The sequence below is a fragment of the Gossypium arboreum genome, chromosome 11 (genome assembly GCF_025698485.1).
Source record: "Gossypium arboreum isolate Shixiya-1 chromosome 11, ASM2569848v2, whole genome shotgun sequence".
In the NCBI taxonomy this organism is placed as follows: domain Eukaryota; kingdom Viridiplantae; phylum Streptophyta; class Magnoliopsida; order Malvales; family Malvaceae; genus Gossypium; species Gossypium arboreum.
In genome coordinates, this window is record NC_069080.1 from 120,674,278 (window position 1) to 120,694,123 (window position 19,846).

The window sequence follows — 19,846 nt, forward strand, 5'->3', positions numbered from 1 at the left end:
CCTTATAAAATAACAGTAAAATTTTAATATTCATCCCTTTGCTAAAATTTAAGATGTAGTCTATATTAATTATTTTAATAAATATATATTTTAAATAATAAAATATAATTATAATTATATCCGTTTTACAATTTATATTTAAGATTTGTGATTATTCCTCCTACTAATAATATTTTTAAAGTTCGAACCTATGTTCTCTCCTTCAAAATATAAGGTGCTTTACCATTACACACAATCATTTATTTACCAAAAACAATTAGAATTAGTGCATTACATATAGGATTGGGCCTCCTCGCCTTACTAAGAGACCTTGGGTTGGGATATCTAAAGCCCTTAGAACCATGGATTTGAGGCTCTGCCTTCAAGTCTCCAAAGTTTGAAACCTTTCAAGAGCTTGAAAATGATGCCTTTTTTACTCTCAGTTCCGCTTAAAGTATGGCCGGTAATCAAATCACTCCCCTCCAAGAATAACCAAAGGAAAGCTAACCTTGGCACTGCTGAGCAAAGAACACGCCTTTTTTATTCATCTCTTGATCTCATCTGGGATTTTTTTTTTGGTGCTCTAAGAATAAGAAAAACCCAGTTTTTTTGGTCAAGGAATCAACAACCAAGAAACGCGTTAAAGAAAGTGGAAGAACACTGTCTATGAACTGGAAGGATTTTGAGTGAAAGATCCAAAAGAAAAAAAAAACAACAAAAGATCTAATGATCATTTCCACCCAAGAGAGCAGAAAATCTGAAGATCTTCAAGAATTTCCCTCTCCTTTCACAATTCCTCTCACCTTCATTTCCATTCCTTCAAGAACAGAATCAACAGAAAGGCTGAAACTTTCAAGAAATAAGGAGTCTCAGAACACCCAAAGTTTGGATCTTAATGGCATGGCCCTCTCATTCCCACCTTTCCTCAAATCCACCCTTCTTTGCTTGACACTCCTTTCATCTCTTCTCTTCTTCTTCTTCCTCCAAGCCCCACGAAAACCCCCACGAATCCCTCAAAGATCCCTCCTTTCAACTTCCTGTTATTCTCGACAATCTTCTGATAGTACCCTCATTAACTACCTTTCCCTTCATTACTGTCTTTTCAATGAAAAGTTTTTCCTCTCTATTCCTTTCCTTTCCCTTCTTCTTCTCCTTGACTTTTACATTCTCATCAAAACAGCCCAATCCCATTTCTCTGTTGTCACCACCAAGCTCTCTTCTCTCCTTAACTTGTCCCCATCCATGGCTGCTGTCACTCTTTTAGCCCTTGGAAATGGTGCTCCCGATGTGTTTGCCTCCCTCCATGCTGTTCGCTCGGGTCATTACAGAACTGGGTTTGGCGCAATTTTGTCGGCTGGGACATTTGTATCTGCTTTTGTGGTTGGTTTTGTTGCTATCTATGCAGCACCTTTTGGGGTAAAACCTGCTCCTTTTATAAGGGATGTGTTGTTTTATCTAACTGGGGCATTGTTTTTGTTCTATGTGTACTTGAGTGGGGAGATTTTTGTGTGGCAAGCTGTTTCTTTTGTTGCATTTTATATATTCTTTGTTGGGTTTGTGTTTTGGATGGATTTTGGGACCGAAAGAGAGGAGGAGAAGCTGGCTTTACAGAACGAGATGGTGACAAAAGAAAGCCATTTGCTGGATAAAAATGGTGAGGTTGGAGATGTTGAGAGGGGTATGAAGGTAGACAAGAAAGCATTTGGAATTGCAGGAGTATGTGAAGTGGTACGTTTCTATAATTTACTTGAAAAGAAACTTTATATGCTGTGATTTGTTTGTTTTAATGTTGAATGCAAGTATCATTACTTGATTGATGGAATGAAAGAGCATTGGTAGGGTATACAAGCATTTCTTGATGCTACTTTGATTGTAGGTGCTAAGTGTTACTAGGAACCGAATCTTGATGCTGTTGGCTAATGCTTAATGGCTTATATTTCTGGAACTCACATATTGCTTGAGATAGATAACTAGAAATGGGGTTAAAAGTTGAAACAGTAACATCTAATAAAGCTCTGTCGCTTGCCCTTTTTTCTTTATCTCCTGGATTAAATATTTGAGGTGAGCACATTTTTCAGGTTCCTTCCTTGTAAATTGAAGAATGTACATGTTGCATGCCATGAACATAAGAGGAAAAAGAAGGTATAAAGAGAGTTTTGGTTGCGCCCTCCTTTCACTATTTCTTGTCTATGGACCATGGCATTGGAATGAAAGAAGTAAAATGCAGTTTGTATGTTGTTGAAATTCATTCTTCCTTTGATGTCAATGCTTTTATGACTGTACCTGTAATCTGTAACTATGAAACTAACCTGAGACACTGGGAAATATGATACTATACACATTGGTTTTAGCCCCTTTTAAGAATATAGTGTGCATGGGGTCCTTTGCAGGATTGATAGACCTTGAAGGTTTGAGTGCAAAAATTGTATTGACCTGGCAATTTCATGGCTGAAATTAGAATGTTATATTTTGCTTACTACTTCATGTTAGGAGCTAGAAAAAGGCAGGTTCCATGAAATTTCTCAAATTGGGTTCTAATTTACCTTTTTTTTCTTTTGTTCAGCTCAATGATGTTTTGTGCTTCTACTCATATAACTTCTTCCAGTTTTCACTATAATGTTTTTGTATTTTGTCTTCAATGCAGATCTCGAAAGCATGGGAGGTTCCTATAATTTTTCTTCTCAAGCTCACGATTCCGCAATCTTCCCCTTCTGAATGGAGTAGATTCTACCTATCTGCTAACATTGCGCTTTGCCCACTAGCCCTTTTATTTGCTTGCAACTCATTCATGCCATTAGATCACCCGATTGTGTTCCTCCTTCCAAACACCCATTTCCCTCTCTGGGTTGTTGTACTCTTTGGAAGCTTCTCTCTTGCCACCCTTCACTTTATGTTGGAAAAAGAACCTCCAAAGAACGATCAAATCCCTGTAGTGGTTCTGGCTTTTGTAATGAGCGTGTTCTGGATATCAACTGTCGCGGGGGAGTTGCTGAACTGCTTGGCAGCCATCGGATCACTTCTTGAACTGCCTCCAGCACTCCTTGGTCTCACGGTACTTGCATGGGGAAACTCTGTGGGAGATCTTGTAGCTGACGTTGCGGTTGCCAAAGCCGGTCATCCGGCAATGGCTATGGCTGGATGCTTTGCTGGGCCAATGTTTAATATGCTTGTCGGGCTTGGATCAGCTTTGGTAATGCAAACAACTAATGTTTATCCAGAAGCCTATCAGCTTAATTTTCACATTGGTATTATTATTGCATTTGTCTTCTTGCTTCTGAGCCTGATGGGATCTCTATTGGTTATAACTTGGTCTAGATTCCGGGTGCCTAGATTTTGGGGATTCTGCCTTGTTGGCCTTTATATAATTTTCACACTAGTTAGCTTGATCATTGCTAAGTTCTCCTGTTGATTGCTATGATCCTCTAAGCTGAAGGCATTCAATTCATATATGCTGATGTATGGCCTTTATACATTGTTTGTCTCGGCATTATGTGGTGCCAGATTAGTATATATTGATTGTGTGAAAGGAGGATGAGTACAGGGAATTGCTGGGGAGGGGGGTTTACCTGCAATTTCTAGACAAAATTGTATTTCTTCATGTGTTAGATTCTCCATATGATAATGAATGTTTTGCTCAAGAGCAAATTAGAATATCATACAAATCAGAATAATTTCTTTGTAATAGGCATTTAGTCTGAGCCTAAAATGATGTAATTGTATTCAATAGATGCATACTTTCAGTAATGAAATTCCTCAATTTTGTTTTCCTTGCACCTTTGGTTTACATCTTCTTGGCTGGATTTTACTTTGCTTGTTCCTGCCAGAATTCTTGGTTTGGTTTAAGTGAAGCTTCAAAAAAAGCTCCACTCCTGCTGGTCAGATGAACTTTGAAACTTGTTCTAACATTGTTAGATTAAAGTGTACAACTATTAAGTTAGTAAGAATATCTTATTCTGATTCAAGTGTGAGTGTTGGGTATATTTTAAAACGGATATTTTCATTCTTTGTTAAATTTGTTTATTTTAAAAAATTAATCCTCACATTCATATATAAATATTCATGAACATAAATGTCAAATTCGAAGTGCAATCATATTGTTATTTTCTAGGTGATCTTCTCACATGTCACCTTACTTTTCAACATGAATAAGAATTGGGAGGCAAATCTCTCTTGTAATAATATTTAAACTTTTTATTTGAAGGGGTTTGATTTGCAAACTTTGAACCAATCACATCAAAATTTACTTTTTCTGCAAGTAAATGTTGGTGAGAGAAATCTTTGGTAAATTGAAGGAAAGGGCAAGCTGGTCCCAAAACCGAAAATAGGAAAAAGAAAGGGGGAAGGCAATATAAAAAGTAGGTTCTGACATCATAGGGTCAAAATTGAACAGAGAAAATACTCACAACATCAATTGAAACAACTCTGCTTTTGTTGTTTCCAATCTTAGGTTAGTTTTTGTACGATAAAAGTTCCAAACTTTTCTTATTTCTCTCAACCCTAAAAATTTTCCATAATCAGATCTTTTCTCATCTTACGGCTAAAATTCTCTTAAAAAGCGTTTTACCCAAATTTACCGTTTTGATCTTGGAAGCTTCTCTTCTCTTTTGACATCTTTTCTCTTTTTCTTTTTATTTTGTCTCAGGTGGTTCTCAATCTTCCTATTCAAAGGTACAATTTTTTTCTCCAAAAGGTATAAGCTTTTTATTTTATTTTATTTTTCTTTTATACTTTCTTTTATACGTATAATCTGGGTTGTTTTAGGGATGTATGTTATTTGAATGATCTTCACTTTTCATGGTTTTTCTTCTATGTTTAATTGCTGTAAATATATTGGATTTGTTTGATTGAGTAAGCTGCTGATTAATTACCATATTTGGGTTCTTACAGTTTTTTTTTAGGTAAATCATGAACAAGTTCATATTTTTACTGCCTTTTATTTAAATGGAAAATTGATCAACAAATTTTGCCCTATGTTTTTCTTTTTTATATTATGTTGTTTATATGGTAATTTATTTGCCAATTAGCTTGAGCAGTGTTGTTTGAATCTCTAATGGAACTTGATCTTCCATAGCAAGATATTAGAGGAAGGGGAAATGATGGATTATATTTATATGTTCAAATACAATTCGCAAAGAAAGAAACCGAGTATAAATCAATCAGTTTTCGAGTTCCCTTGATGTGTTTACTTGTTTGCTTACCTTTCTGATATTCCTTATAAAGAGTTGATCTTGTCTGAGAGGACTGCAACTAAAAATGTAATGCCTAACCGAAGTTTTTTGCTACAATGTTCTGTTTTATTTCGAGCAGATACATTTAAGTTTTAGTCGTGCAGATTAGAATGGATCACCAGGGGCATGGACAGCCCCCGGCAATGGGGATCATAGGTGGTGGAGCCCAAATGCCGTACGGCACTAACCCGTATCCAAACCAAGTGACTGGGGCCCCGAATTCAGGATCGGTTGGAGGCATTCAACCGAGCAGCCAGCCAACAGGAGCTCAACTTGCACAACACCAACTTGCTTATCAGCAAATTCACCAGCAGCAGCAACAGCAACTTCAGCAACAACTTCAGACATTTTGGGCAAATCAGTATCAAGAAGTTGAGAAAGTTTCGGATTTCAAGAACCATAGTCTTCCTTTGGCCAGGATCAAGAAGATCATGAAAGCAGATGAAGACGTGCGAATGATATCAGCTGAAGCCCCTGTCATTTTCGCCAGGGCATGTGAGATGTTCATCTTGGAATTGACATTGCGTTCGTGGAATCACACAGAAGAGAACAAAAGGAGGACGCTTCAGAAGAACGACATCGCAGCGGCGATTACTAGGACTGACATATTTGATTTCTTAGTTGACATAGTTCCCAGGGAGGATTTGAAAGATGAAGTTCTTGCTTCAATTCCACGAGGAACAGTACCCGTCGGAGGACCTGCTGATGCACTTCCTTATTACATGCCTGCCCAACATGCACCTCAAGTTGGAACTCCGGGCATGATTATGGGGAAGCCGGTCATGGACCCTGCTTTGTATGCTCAGCAATCTCATCCGTACATGGCACAGCCACAGCAGATGTGGCCACCACCAGGTCCCGAGCCACAGCAGTCATCCTCTGATCATTAGCAGCTCTATTCGTAGAAGGTAACAAGGCAGTTGCAGTGTTGTAAATTGCTTTAGTTGCTGTTTCATTCCATGGGAACTTTCATTTTCATGTATTCTTACATTTGCTTACTTTGCAAATTGGTAACAGACATGCTTCTCGAGACATCTCGAGAATGTTGTACGGAGACTGAATAAGGAGGCGTTGTCTTGTTGAAAAGCATGGTCAAGATTCTAGCTCAAAGATCAGACTGTGTAAATATCACTCTGAACAATTTTCATTTCATTTCCTTTGTTTTCTCTATCTCAATTCTAGTTGGAGTGATTACATAGAGATGTAAATATAAATATATATTTATATATGTAGAAATTTCAGTATGAGGTAATCTTTCCTTCATCATCAAGTATCAAAGCCATTGTGCTTGCCTTTTAAGAATCCAAAAATTTTCCGTAAGTTTATTTCATTAGATAAACTTTCATTAAGTGGAATTTAAGCAAGATTAATATGAAATCACTCGATTTTGTCCGTCCAGGTTTAATCAAAAATGAAAATACATCTTTGTAACCGAAATATAACGCCAATGTTTGAACTTGGATCAAATGGCCTGTAACTGGCTCAAAAAGTTTGTTGGGTATATGACATTACAACTGTGGACGGTACATTTTTTGTCTCTTTTCTTCATTCTCCCGTTTCAACCATTGAATAAACCGAAAGTGAAGGGGGTGTGTAAACCTTTATTGCACTGCAATTATTTTCCATCTCTGGTTTATATAATCCACTGACTCTTAAATCACCAACATCACAGTTCTTGCCAAAATATCCAATTTTTCAGCAATATCTGACCACTGATTTTTCTCAACAATTGTCATCTTTGCTGAATCTTCAACTGCAAAAAGACATATAGCACATCCTAATTTTTAAAATATCTCTACATGCGGTGTGGCAAGGGAGAAAAGTCATTAGACATGACATGACATGAAGTTGCATTACTTTCGAGAATGATACTGACAAGGAACCCAACATAAGACTTGTCACAGCGCTGTTTTGCCTTTACCTGGATTCTCTGCTTACAATAGAATTTACAGATAAACGAGGTTACTAATACTACTTACTAGTGCTACACACTAAACACAGACATGATAAAAAGCTTGGATTATGGAGCTTTCATGGAGAAGTTTTCTCTCCAATTAAGCCCTTCACAGCACCAACTCCCCTTGAGAGGCCTCACGTTTGCTGCTAAAGACATGTTTGTCACTCCCTTTCTCCATCTAATACTTTATTTTGTCTAGTATTTGCGAGCTCTAAAATTTTTAGGCTGTTTTATTATTGGACCTTTTCTTTCCTGTTCTTCTATCTCAGTGTTTGAGTCTAATTTATTTAAATTCTAAACTGGAAATAGATTTGACATAGAGGGATATGTCACTGGCTTTGGAAACCCTGACTGGGCCAGGACTCATTCAGCCGCCACGTCAACAGCGCCAGCAGTGATGGACCTCTTAACGGCAGGCGCAACTTGTCTTGGAAAAACTGTCATGGATGAAATGGCTTACTGGTCACAATTTTGATAGATTTTTATGCCTGCATATATATTTTCTTTTCATAATACTTGTTATATGTGTACTTTTTTTTCTTTATTCAGTATGTATGGAGTAACTAAACATTACGGCACTCCCACAAATCCTTGTGTACCAGATAGGGTGCCTGGAGGATCTTCCAGTGGCTCTGCTGTTGCAGTAGCTGCAAAGCTGGTAGATTTCTCCCTTGGTGAGTATTTCCAATCAGAATGAGATGCCTTTCTTTATGTATCCTCCTTGAACTGAATGAATATTTATCTCTAACACAGGAACTGACACTGGTGCTAGTGTAAGAGTCCCTGCATCATATTGCGGAATTCTTGGATTTCGGCCTTCACTCGGTGCCGTCTCTACTGTAGGAGTTCTTCCGATGTCACAGAGTTATGATACTGTGGGTAAGAAATAAATCTGATAGCCGAAATTTTGTCTAATCTTGATTATGCATCAATGATGCTGCAACGTTTAAACACATTTCAGAGGCCACAAGTTCAAGGATCAAACATATTAACAAGGATGTTTTTGGAAATTTTAGCTTTTGATATTGTATAATAATAAGGTTCCCTTTTTAATGTAACCAGACAACATTAATAACTACTTTTATCTGTACTTTAAGTCAGAACCGTATAACTTGTAGAGCCTTAATTTGATATCTATTTTGACCCCAGTTTCTCATTTAGGATGGTTTGCTCGTGATCCTATGATTTTAAACCGCGTTGGACGTGTTCTTCTGCATTTACCTGACGTTGATCCTATCAAACCAAGTCAGATCATTATTGCAGAAGATTGTTTTCGGCTGTCTACTATTCCAAGTGACCGAACAGCTCAAGTTCTTGTAAAGTCAATTGAAAAGCTCTTTGGAGGTAAGTAATTCTACACTAGGCTTTTGTAAACTTTGTTCACAGGACTTCCTTTGAAGGCTTGTCCTTTAAGGACTTCCTTTAGGCATTGAGGGCATCCAGAATTGAATGTCTGTTTTCAGGCATCTGATATTAAGATAGATTTTGTCCCAATAAATATGTCATCCGATTCATGGTACTTTGCATTTGGGACCAACTATGCTTTGGTACTGAAAATTGCGTTGCTTGTCAGTAAGCTGGCTCTCATTTTGTCTACTTAAAAGTGCAGCTCAATGTGTTAAGCATGTAATACTTGGAGACCATGTGAAGGACAAAGTACCAAGTTTGCAGCATTTCATGGATAAGGGAAATGAAGACCAAGAGGATGATATACCATCCTTAGCAGCCCTTTCAAGTGCAATGAGATTACTTCAGAGGTGCTAAACATCTTGAAACTTTTAGTATGAATTTAGGATAAGATATTTAAGCATTGGTTACTTAGCTTATTTCCTGTAGGTATGAATTTAAGAATTACCACGCCAAATGGGTCACCAAAGTGAATCCGGATTTCGGTCCAGGAATATCTGAGCGGATATGGGATGCCATTAAAGCAACAGGAGAAAATATTGATTTCTGCCACTCAGTGAGGACTGAATTACGCGCTGCGCTTACTGCCCTGCTAGGGGTAACCTCTATTACATTCATTGTAAAGGTTTTGCTAGCCAAATATGCTGCTGGTTCAAGTAAACAGTACTAGGCAAATACGGACACTTTATATAAACTTATTCATTTCTTATGAATCAATCTACTTATATCGGCTCTTTTAGGATCATGGCATCCTTGCTCTCCCAACAACACCAGGGGAACCACCAAAAGTGCAAGCAAATCCAGCCACATCGGATATATTCTTTTCTAGGCCTTTCAGCTTACTGTCCGTTGCTGGATCATCTGGTTTCTGTCAGGTTCGGACTTGATATGCTCCCTTTTTTTTCTTTGTTTTTGGCAGCGTTCTTGAAATGGGTTACCATGTGTTCTCTACAGGTTAGCATACCTCTAGGGAGGTATGATAATGTTCCTTTGGCAATTTCCCTAGTGGCAAAACATGGCTCTGATGCATTCCTGCTCAATCTTGTCGAGACTTTATATGACACCCTCCAAGAAACTATATAAATTATGTCTTCCATAAATAATCATGCTTCGAAATAATTGTGCCTCCAAGTTCCCATGGTGCAGAAGACATGGGAAATTGGTTCCACAATTTCTATTTCTAGATTCATGTACATGAACGCCATAGTATCCGGAAGCTAAAGTGTAATTATATATATAGGAACATAGTTGCTGCTCAGTTTGTATAGTATATAGTTTTAGTATGGATACTGCTATTAAGCTTTTGAACACAAAAGTTGCTCCTGTGGTTTTATTTTTCCAAGAAAAACCTATGCATACAATACAACTAGTTGAAACGCATTGCTGACAACCGATCACCATATAAACAAAGACATAATTAGATCATCATTCAGCTTCTTTGGATTCAGAAACTACTAACAAAAACACTGCCGAGCTTTCTTCCCCATGCTATCCAGCATTTGGAAATAGGCTGATCTCCATGATTTCTTAAACAGCAAAGGCCCTGCAAAGCTCCAAAAAGCAACAACAAATCCCAGCGCCATACTCACATAAAACCAAAACCAATCCACTTCAAGTCCACCCTCTGATCCCTCACTATTTCCTCCACCAGCATCAGGTTCCACAGCATTTATGCTGCAGTTATATGTGAGTGGAGGTCCACAAAGGGTGTTACCAGCAAAATTTGATGCAGCAAAACTTTGGAGTTGAGTGCTTGATGGAATTTTCCCCGTTAAATTGTTGTAAGCCACGTTCAAGTAACTCAAGAACGTCAACTTTGATATACTTGGACGGATTGCACCAGAGAGTTGGTTGAAAGAAAAGTCAAGAGATTCTAATGTCCCCGTATTGCCTATGGTCTCAGGAATCTTTCCCAACAAACGATTTATCGACAGGTTGAGCGACCTTAACCCGAGAAGGTCTGTAATCCCGACAGGGATTTGACCAGATAAATTATTATCTGAAAGGTCCATGCTTGTCACAAGTTGAAGGGTAGTACTGTATTCAAGCAATATTCCCTTGATCACCACTAACGTTGTCTCTATTGAGTTCTTGAAATGACCAAAAGAATAAGAAATTGGGTCACTTGAGTTTCTTACACTGGCCATTGCACTAAAATTATTGAAACATTCTGGTATATTTCCTGACAAATTGTTGTGTGCCAGGTCTAAAATTGTTAGAGAACCAAGAGCACAGAGTTCAGGAGGAATATCACCTTGGAAATTATTCGAACGAAGACCAAGAATCATGATTCTTGACAGCCTTTCACCGATCCAGTTTGGTATGTTCCCTTCAAGTTTGTTTTCACCTAGGTCGAGAGCCAACAATGATGAACAATTCTGCAGCGATGGTGGCAAAACTCCAGAAAGGTTGTTCTTGCCTAGGTGTAAAGACTGAAGAAAGCTTAAAGAACCCATGGAGCTAGGAAGGCTACCGCTTAGATTATTGTTCTTTAAATCCATGGAAAATATGTTTGGCCAACTCATCCAACAGTCAGGAATTGGTCCAGATAGATGGTTATAGGCCAAACGAAGAGTTCCCAAGCTCTTTGGTTCCTCCATCTTGCAACACAACAAGGGTGAAATGGACCCTGAAAATGAGTTGTTTGAAAGATCTAATGTACCACCATTAGATGGCAAACAAGGTAATGAACCCTGGAAGAAATTAGAGCTCAAATCAATGGAAGATGCATAACCAAGTGGAGGATTTGTGTTGAGAATCCCAGCTACTCTCCCTTGGATTTGATTGTGAGAAAGGTTCATATAAAAGATCTGGGAAGACAAGTTCCAAAACCAGTCAGGAATTGTATCAATTATCCTTGCAACAGATATATCCAGAAACAGAAAATCCTTCTGGTAACGTAGCCAATTGGGAAATCTTGGGCCTAAGTTCCATGATGACAAAGCTATAACACCGAGTTGGAATGGGGGTACCCAATCAGGACTCACTTTCAAACTCAGTCGATTCCCCGAAGCCTGAAGTAACCTCAGTCTCGTGACATGAGAAATGAGCCTCGGACACCACACCCTCTAACAGGTTTTTACCAATCCATAATACTTCCAGTTTCCTAAGCTGTCCAAACCATTCAGGAAAAGACCCGTTAAATCTATTTTCAGATAGGTCCACTTCTCTCAAGGATGTAAGTGTTCTTAATGAGTCTGGAATTGGACCCGAAATTGAATTGCTGGTAATGTAAAGGTCGACTAGATTTTTGAATAGACCAAGTTGATTGCTCATATGACCTGAAAGTTGGCAGTTAACCAGAACCAAGGACTCAAGTCTATCAGACAGGCATCCTGACAGAGATTTTAAGACATCTGATATATCTTGACTCAATTTGAGACCAGAAAGAACAAGGATTCTCAAGCTGCAAAGCTTTCCCAATGATCTTAATGCTGCTCCTTCAAGTTTGTTGTATGCAAAGACGAGGCTTATGGCAGATGTCAAGTTTCCAACACCCTCTGAGATTGCGCCTTGAAAGTTATTGGACCCAAGATTGAGGTGCTGAAGATGGTTCAAACTGTACAACCAATCGGGTATCGATGAATTGAATCCGTTGCTTGATAAGCTGAGATATGTAAGAGAGGTCATGTTTCTTCGACCATCAGGGAACTGACCCTGGAAACTGTTATGGCTTAGATCAAGTGAAACCAGGGAAGTAAGGGTAAAAATCCAGCTAGAAATGAAGTTACTAAATGTATTATAGGAAAGGTCCAGAGATCCCAGGGATGAGAAATTAACATTTTTCAATGGAGGGACAGGATCAAGATCACAGTTGGATAGACTTAAAGCAATCAAAGAAGGGAGAGCATTTGTCACCTCTAACCAATGGGAGGCTTTGCTGAGAGTTACACCACTCAAATCAAGGGATTTCAGCTTTGTAAGATTGGTAAGCCATTGAAGATTCTCTGCATACAGATATGTAGATAAAGTATAATGGAGATCAAGGTACTGCAGATGTGTAAGGTTTCCGAGTTGAGGGGGAACCGAACCCTCGAATCCAGCATTAGAGAGGTTGAGATATCTAAGATTGTGCAAAGAACCAAGGAATCCAGGAATTTGTCCTCCAAAATTGTTCCCACTCAGGTCCAGGTACTGCAAATGCTTCAAATCAAGCAAAGAAGAAACTACCTTGCCACTGAATCTAGACCGCTCAAAAGGCTTGCCTGGAAAGCCTGTATCTTCGGTTGGATTATGAAGATTTCCAAGATGAAGCTCGATGACATAACCGGTTAAGTTGTCACATACAAGACCAGTCCAGTCACAACAGTTGCCCCCATTGCTCCAAGAGGCAAGCTGGTCCGAAGGATCTGTCAGGTTTTGTTTGAACCTCAGAAGAGCCTGTCTCTCACTTTCAATACAAGCAACATCCAAGATTGCATTGCAAATACTAATAACTAGACAACTGAGACAAAACGACTCTAAGAAAACAATAGTTCCAACTTTCTTGGAATTGTCCATGACCATGCAAAGTGAAGAAAGTGAAGTTGTCTTCATCTTGAAGCTAATTTATATACAAGTGTCTTGCATTAGAGGTGCCGCAAGGAAGAGCCTTTCCGGTTTTATTTTATTCTTTTACATACGAAATCTTACGTGTCCAATACATTTATATCTTTTTTCTCAAGAAAAATGGCTTTTATTACAAGTAATTTAGTCATTGACAATTATATGTAAAATAGTATATATTTGAACACCTCTTTTAGCATATTAGTGCAGCTTCACACATTTCTTTCGAGACTTTTTTCCTTTCCATGGCTACTTGTATTAAATAAATGTTCTTTGGTCTACCAAGACTCGGTCACAGCTCCTGTAGCCCACCAATCAAAGTTTCTTCTAGAAGTGTATAAAAACATATGACTTGGAAAAAAGTTTAAAAAAATTAACATTCATGAAGAACATCCTGGTTTTAATCTGGGAGGTGTGGAAATTTTGATTATATAATATAGTAAAGCTGACTAAACCAAAGTCTAAATGCTTACGGAATCTATTTTTGTAATATATAATATTTTGTGGAAAAACATTGTCATTATGGTCCCAATATGGTTCACTGCAGTTTTTATTGAGAAGCATTCAACCTTCACAAAGACACCCTCTAAAGAATTCCCACCATTTTCTTGTATTATGTTTTAAAATCTTTCTCAATCCCTACCCTCCCCTTTTCCAATTTGCCATAACATCCTTATACGGCCACCTCCACAGGAATGAAGTTGAAATGTCTTCCAATATATATTATATAATCAAGAAGAGGCTAGGTATCGGTTATAAATTAGCAGGAGAAAGAGCAAAAAATGAACAGTATGAAGTTTAGTACACAAGATGGAAAGGAGGCATATCACTTGTTAGCATTTGTAGATGCTTGTTTCTTATTACTAATGCTTCTATCAATAATAATTTCAAGAAATGTTCTTCTCTGCAGGAGTACCTTTGGGAACAACTACTTTTTAAGACAATACTCTGTTAAGAAAAATTATCTTCGGGACAGCTACTCTCGAGAACAACTTGTTAGAATTTTAAATAATATCTAATATAAAATTAGAACTGTAAACAAAGATTTATCATGCCAAATCATCAAGAATAAATAAATAACAGAACTATATGCGGAAGCGTACCTGAATCCATAGATTCCTTGAAATTTTTTGGATCTTAGGGTTTTGATCTTTCAAAATTAGTACACAATAAATTTAGAGAATATTTGCTCTCTCTTTCCTAATGATGGGATACCCTAACATTTATAACCTTAGCATATTAGTTCTAATCAAATTTTAATTAGCCCATCATTAATTAGAATTTGATTAGAAGAGTATCTACACATATTTGACCCATATTTTATTTAATAATTAAAAGCCCAATAATATTCTAACCAAATTAGATCACTTTTAATTTAGGCTAACCTATCATGATAGTAAATAATAACATGTAATTATCCTTATTATATATTTGATGTCTAAATTTTCCAACACAACTACATGTAAAAATAACACTATATGGGAACTACTTTTGGGAACAATATCATATTGAGAATAACTAACTTCAAAAGCAACACTATATTGGAAATGCTTTGGAGCTAATCTTGGAAGGTTAGCAGGAATACTAGGTTACTCCAAATTTGAGATATCTTAGAGGATATGGCTTGGAAGATTAGATATGGCAATAGTTAAGAACTTACTTTTGGAACGCAGGTGCTTCCTTCTTATCTCTTCATTGTATAGCTTAACTTTCATTATTCATGTTCAAATAACTTCTCTCACTTATTTTTACATGTCTAACCGTTCTTTAATAGCTTCATTTTAGAGCCTATAAATAAAGGTTTTAATGTTTTATATGGGGCTTTTTGGATGACCTGGTAAATTTGAGCACTTTAAAGATTCTCTCTGCAACTTTTTTGCTATTACTTCTACAACAATCACAGCTATTGTTGATGCCTGGGAATAAAAATAAATTTATGTGAAACTAAGGAAGGTTTCAAGGTGTGTATCAATGCCAGGTTCTATTCTGCCCCCACGAATATTATGCTGTGCAAAAGAGTTATTGAAAAATAATCTTCGAGAATACAATGAAGTCCAATGATTGTCTACGTTTTGCATTGACAGAAATAGTCCATTGAGCATTGAGCTTCTATATAGAATTTCTACCGTAATTCTTTATAGAACAATAAAGGAATATAAAAGATGGAGAGACAATAGAAATAAAATTTGTTTCTATGTTTTTTTTTATGTGTCATACAAATAAAAGTTCACTCCTATTTATAGGAGGCCTTATGTCTCTTCATAAGGACATAACTACCTGAATATAGTCATCTTTTAGCAATAAATATAATTATTTAATAGATATTTACTTGAATAATTATAATTATTTATTAATAAATAAGTGTTATAACTTTTGAATTTAAGAGATATAACTCATTATTATAAATAGTGACAACTTTTGAATAATAACAAAATGACATAATTTTTACTTAATTTTTCATTTACAATTATTGAAATACTATACATTTTTTGAAAATGTTTCAATAGATATTTTCGAAACCAGTTTTTTGAAAAAGTGGTCGACTTTGATTTTGAAAACGAAAACGAACATGGGAGTCGCCACCAATCTTTTTTGATGAGGTGAGATCGAGTCACCTCGAAAAGTGGTTGTTTTTAATAAACGGTTTGATTTATTTAAACAACGATTTGGTCCACGAAATTCAGAAAGACGGGTTCGGGAGTTAGTTACGTATGAGGAAGGATTAGCACCCTCGTAACGCCCAAAATTGGTACCTAGTTGATCACTTCATATTTTTTAGTGCTGAGAATTGAAAATCTTAAAGAGATCTAAAATACAATCCTTTGTTAAAATATTAAAAATTTTTCAAGAAAGGGGCATATTTTACGTTAATCGAAAAAATAGAATTGCGTCCCGTAAGTTAGGACACAGTGTCTTAAATTCCCGATAGGTTAAGCAACTTCCCTCCACCTTTGAGCATATTGTCTGAAGCTCTCGCTTGGCTTTTTCTCCATGTTTTGCAGTGTGATTCTATCGGGTGTCATATCTGTTACATGGCCATATTGTTTCATGAAGGTCCTTCCATGAATTGATTTGGGCATGGCTTAATTGATTATACCATTTGGCCGCAGCCCCGGTTAGGCTGTCTTGGAAACAGTGAATTAACAACTGATCATTATTGACATATCCTGTCATCCTTCGATAGAACATCGTAATGTGGGCTTTGGGGCAACTCGTCCCATTATATTTCTTAAATTTCGGGGTCTTGAACTTGGGCGGGAGCACTTGATCTGGAACTAGGCTCAAGTCTTTAGCATCAATTCCACAATGGTAATCAGCGCTTTCCAATGCCTTGAATTTTTCTTCTAGCCATCTGCATCAGTCTTCAAGTTACTTTAGGAGCTCTACTATCGTCTTTTCTATTTCTGCTATATTATCAAGATCAGGGACAACAGGATTCGCTGGATGGTCTCCTGGGTTGGAGCCTAATCCTGTCGGGAAGCTTGTTGGTGCTAAGGTACCAGTCTGATATTGGGGCCTAATGTTAACGGATACCCTTTGTGGATATGAGTTTGGTTGTGCTTGGGTGTTTTTTGGGGTAAAGCTTGGAGGATAAGCAGAGTCCTCGTTATCATCCCCGGAATTGACCATAGGGCTTTTTCCTTTTTCTAGCCTTCGAGTCAACAACTGGGTTAATTGGCTCATCATATTCTTTTGGGACTTTAGCATCTAATCCCTCATGTCTTGTTGAAGTTTGGCAAATTGTTCTTGCATCTGTATTTGTAGTTGATCTTGCATTTCTTTTTGCATTTGCTCTAATCTTTCCAACCTTTGGTCCATTGCTTTAATTTTTCCTCGTGTACTGTAACAATATTCTAGGGTAACTACCATGATTTTAGGGTTTCTTTGTGAGATTTAATGCACATGATGCAATGTGATGCTAACGCATGAAATGCATGCAAAAAATGCATTGATTCTGATTCAATTTCATTAGAGTAACTTTTCTAGAAAATAAATTTCTTTATATAAAACGGATTAAATATAAGGCCTCACCCTAATACTTAAGGCCTTGACCTTCCTAAGAAGCCAAACTAACTCTCGGTCTCGATCTGAATCTGACTCATATTTCAAACTCAGTACGTCAACCTGGACTGCTAAGGTTTGTAAATGATTATCCACCTCTCGTACTTGAGCCAAAGTTGCACCCATGACGTAATCCCTATCCCTGACCTGATCTTGAGATCGATGAAGTTTCTCTTGCCACTGCTTATTATTTACTTCCAAGAGTTCAACTCGAAGTTTACAGTTTTATAGCGCGGTTTCGAGTTATTCTATATTTCTTTTTAGCTCTTTAATTTTGCTCCGACTAGCATTTAACTCGATTACAGAGTTACAACTATGATACTGATATAGGGATCTTTCTAACTCTGACACCCGAGTTTTTAACCCCACATTCTCATTTTGACTTTCTACCAAACTCCCTTGCAGAACGTCTTCTCGCGCTTGAGCATCTCGGAATTTCCTTTCTCATTGATTGGCTTTACTCTTTTCCTCTTTAATTTCTTGCCGCCATTGTTCTAACGTTTTTCCCAGACCAGCGGTTCTTATTAACCTTCTCAGCTTCTTGTAGTCTATTTTCAAACTGTCTAAATCTTCTTCAACCTTACTCTTTCCCTTTCTCAGCTTCTCGACTTCTAGTTTCTAGACGTCGGCATCTAGTCCCAGCGTATTTTCTCCTCCTCCAATTGTTTTATCCTTTTTTCTAGCTCCAAACTTTTTCTCTCAAAATCCTGTTTGATAATCTCTAGCTTAGATGGGATCACCTACAAGTGTTCTTCAATTGATCGGGTGTTTTATTGGTCTGACGTAGGGATGTTGTCGTTAATTCTCTAACCCCACCACTGGTCATACTCAAGGGTAGTCATCAGGTTGGCTGCAAACTTTTTCATTCTATGAGTTCGGTTCTAAGCTTTCGATATTTCACGAACTTTCTTTTTGTAATTATCTCATTTGTATACAAACTCGCACTGAACTAACCCTTGTGTTGCTGGCGTAAACTGCCTCGATCCGTACTGCCTTAACGTAAGCAGAGGGGCATACCCGACAGCCCCCCATATTCCAAGCAGGGGAACTTAATCAAAATCACCATTCCGAGGGGCTCTCTATTCAACGTCTTCATCTTGTAGATTTTGGAGAATCATCATCCATTTCTCTTTCGTAATATCATCTTGTCTTAGCGTAGCCACTAACTCTTTCAGCGGAGAATAGTTTTCGGAGAAGATTCGATATGAGACTTTTTCCACTTTCCAAAAATGGCTGTGGAACCACGCTAGTAAGAGTTGTGTACATCCGATGAATCTCCCTTTACCCGTTCTTCGGCATGCGTTCAAGGATCTAAAAGTTTCGGCCAAAATTGCGGGAATGGGTGTGACCCTTTTATCAAGTCGGTCAAATAAATCGAAGACTGCCTCGTCTATATGTCTTAAAGCCTTAGGGAAGATAACCAATCCGTAAATTCTTAATGCGAATATATCAACCTTTTTCTTCACATCAGGATGTACTAGGATCAAATCTCTCAAATTTCTCCAATGAATGCACTTACTATCACCTTTCTACTTGGTTCAGGCTGCAACCCATTGTTCACTCATTCCCATGATGTTCATCAGCTTTTTTAAGAACGTTAGGACGTTGGCAGATCTGGAATAAGCATTGTCAATTTGAATTTTTGGGCAACGGAGCAAGGCCATTTACTCTTCCACCGTAGGTACCAAATCCACCTTTCCAAAAGTAAAACAACTATAAGCAGGGTTCCAATACTGGGCGAGAGCTCAGAATAAGTGCTTGTCCACTTTGATATCGAGTAGATAGGGCAGATCACCATAATTACAGTAGAATAGTTGCTTGATCTTGTCATCCCATTGATCCCATATTTCTTTTATCTCTTGAAGATTATTTTGGGTTACGCTGACACGATTAAAATCCTACAACTCTGACACGTACCCTTCTGTAAGACTATCACTTTTCTCTTGCTGCGTTGTCTCGGCCTATATCTGGATGGTCGCATTATCCTTCTTTTTATCAAGAAACCCCTTTTCCATGACAAGTTATCTATTTAGCAACCGAATGTGAATCAACACCTTTTTTGTGATGAAAATGCCATGTAATTACAATAAAAGTAAAACAAAACAAGTCAGTACTTCATACACAATTTAAAGTAAGTGAAGAATAATAAGTAAAGCACATACTCGGGTAACCACTAGGGTTTGGTATGGCTATACCTAAGGTGGACTCTTAATGCTCGCTATATGGGGTTCAGTTCTAAAGTAAAGGTACCTGAACCAGCAGATTCCTCGATCCTCACCTATTATAGGATCATATGGACCGAGTTCAATTAAGGGAAATACATTTCCCTATGGCTATACGGAGATGAAAATCTTATGAAGACATAGGTACGGATGTATCCCGAAAGCGGTCCACTATCCTATATACAGGTGAATACCTCACAAAGGAATAGCTTCTCACTCCCACTTAAAAGGGTAAAATCGACTGATTATGCGATACAATATGTAGTAATATATCAAAAACTCAACCCAATATAGCAACTATAAACCAAAATAATGAAGATCGCAACAAAGACAGATGAAATGCAACGAAAGGATCGTAAATTTAAACCAAGACAAAAAGTAATCAACTCGTGGCTTGACTCTCTTATTTTGGGTCTTCAGCAGAGTCGCCACGCTGTCGAAACCAA

General features: G+C 37.6%; 4 protein-coding genes across 5 annotated transcripts; 3 read left to right on the forward strand and 1 right to left on the reverse strand.

The window, feature by feature from the left end:
* The first annotated feature begins 278 nt into the window (after positions 1-278).
* On the forward strand, positions 279-3,752 carry LOC108461105 (cation/calcium exchanger 5). The gene is made up of 2 exons (XM_017760804.2): positions 279-1,707; positions 2,624-3,752. Exons 1-2 carry the CDS (start codon positions 706-708, stop codon positions 3,386-3,388), a joined length of 1,767 nt encoding a protein of 588 aa, XP_017616293.1. The 5' UTR covers positions 279-705; the 3' UTR covers positions 3,389-3,752.
* Positions 3,753-5,317: 1,565 nt separating this feature from the next.
* Positions 5,318-6,459, forward strand: LOC108461449 (nuclear transcription factor Y subunit C-9-like). Its single transcript, XM_017761296.2, has 2 exons — positions 5,318-6,115; positions 6,225-6,459. The coding sequence occupies exon 1, from the start codon at positions 5,318-5,320 to the stop codon at positions 6,095-6,097; it is 780 nt and encodes a 259-aa protein (XP_017616785.1). The 3' UTR covers positions 6,098-6,115; positions 6,225-6,459.
* Positions 6,460-6,583: 124 nt separating this feature from the next.
* Positions 6,584-9,919, forward strand: LOC108463420 (amidase 1). Of its 2 annotated transcripts, XM_017763362.2 has the most exons (9): positions 6,584-7,320; positions 7,474-7,626; positions 7,714-7,838; positions 7,918-8,043; positions 8,326-8,508; positions 8,774-8,921; positions 9,001-9,169; positions 9,312-9,446; positions 9,526-9,919. In XM_017763362.2, exons 1-9 carry the CDS (start codon positions 7,211-7,213, stop codon positions 9,652-9,654), a joined length of 1,278 nt encoding a protein of 425 aa, XP_017618851.1. In that variant the 5' UTR covers positions 6,584-7,210; the 3' UTR covers positions 9,655-9,919. The 2 variants fall into 2 exon arrangements, with proteins under 2 accessions (XP_017618851.1, XP_052877479.1); XM_053021519.1 differs by lacking the exon at positions 6,584-7,320 and having other exon boundaries at positions 7,483-7,838; positions 8,314-8,508.
* Positions 9,578-13,087, reverse strand: LOC108462122 (receptor-like protein EIX2). Its single transcript, XM_053021518.1, is given in 2 exon segments — positions 9,578-11,613; positions 11,615-13,087. Coding segments are annotated over 2 exon segments (3,051 nt in total). The 5' UTR covers positions 13,078-13,087; the 3' UTR covers positions 9,578-10,025.
* Between the last annotated feature and the right edge of the window lie 6,759 nt (positions 13,088-19,846).

Excerpts from the sequence above, each read along its gene's own strand:
- LOC108461105 (XM_017760804.2), top strand. The coding sequence starts at position 706 with ATGATCATTTCCACCCAAGAGAGCAGAAAATCTGAAGATCTTCAAGAA. Across the intron at positions 1,708-2,623 it reads TTGCAGGAGTATGTGAAGTG|ATCTCGAAAGCATGGGAGGT; the intron begins GTACGTTTCTAT and ends TCTTCAATGCAG.
- LOC108461449 (XM_017761296.2), top strand. The coding sequence starts at position 5,318 with ATGGATCACCAGGGGCATGGACAGCCCCCGGCAATGGGGATCATAGGT.
- LOC108463420 (XM_017763362.2), top strand. The coding sequence starts at position 7,211 with ATGATAAAAAGCTTGGATTATGGAGCTTTCATGGAGAAGTTTTCTCTC. Across the intron at positions 7,321-7,473 it reads ACGTTTGCTGCTAAAGACAT|ATTTGACATAGAGGGATATG; the intron begins GTTTGTCACTCC and ends AACTGGAAATAG. Across the intron at positions 7,627-7,713 it reads ATGGATGAAATGGCTTACTG|TATGTATGGAGTAACTAAAC; the intron begins GTCACAATTTTG and ends TTCTTTATTCAG.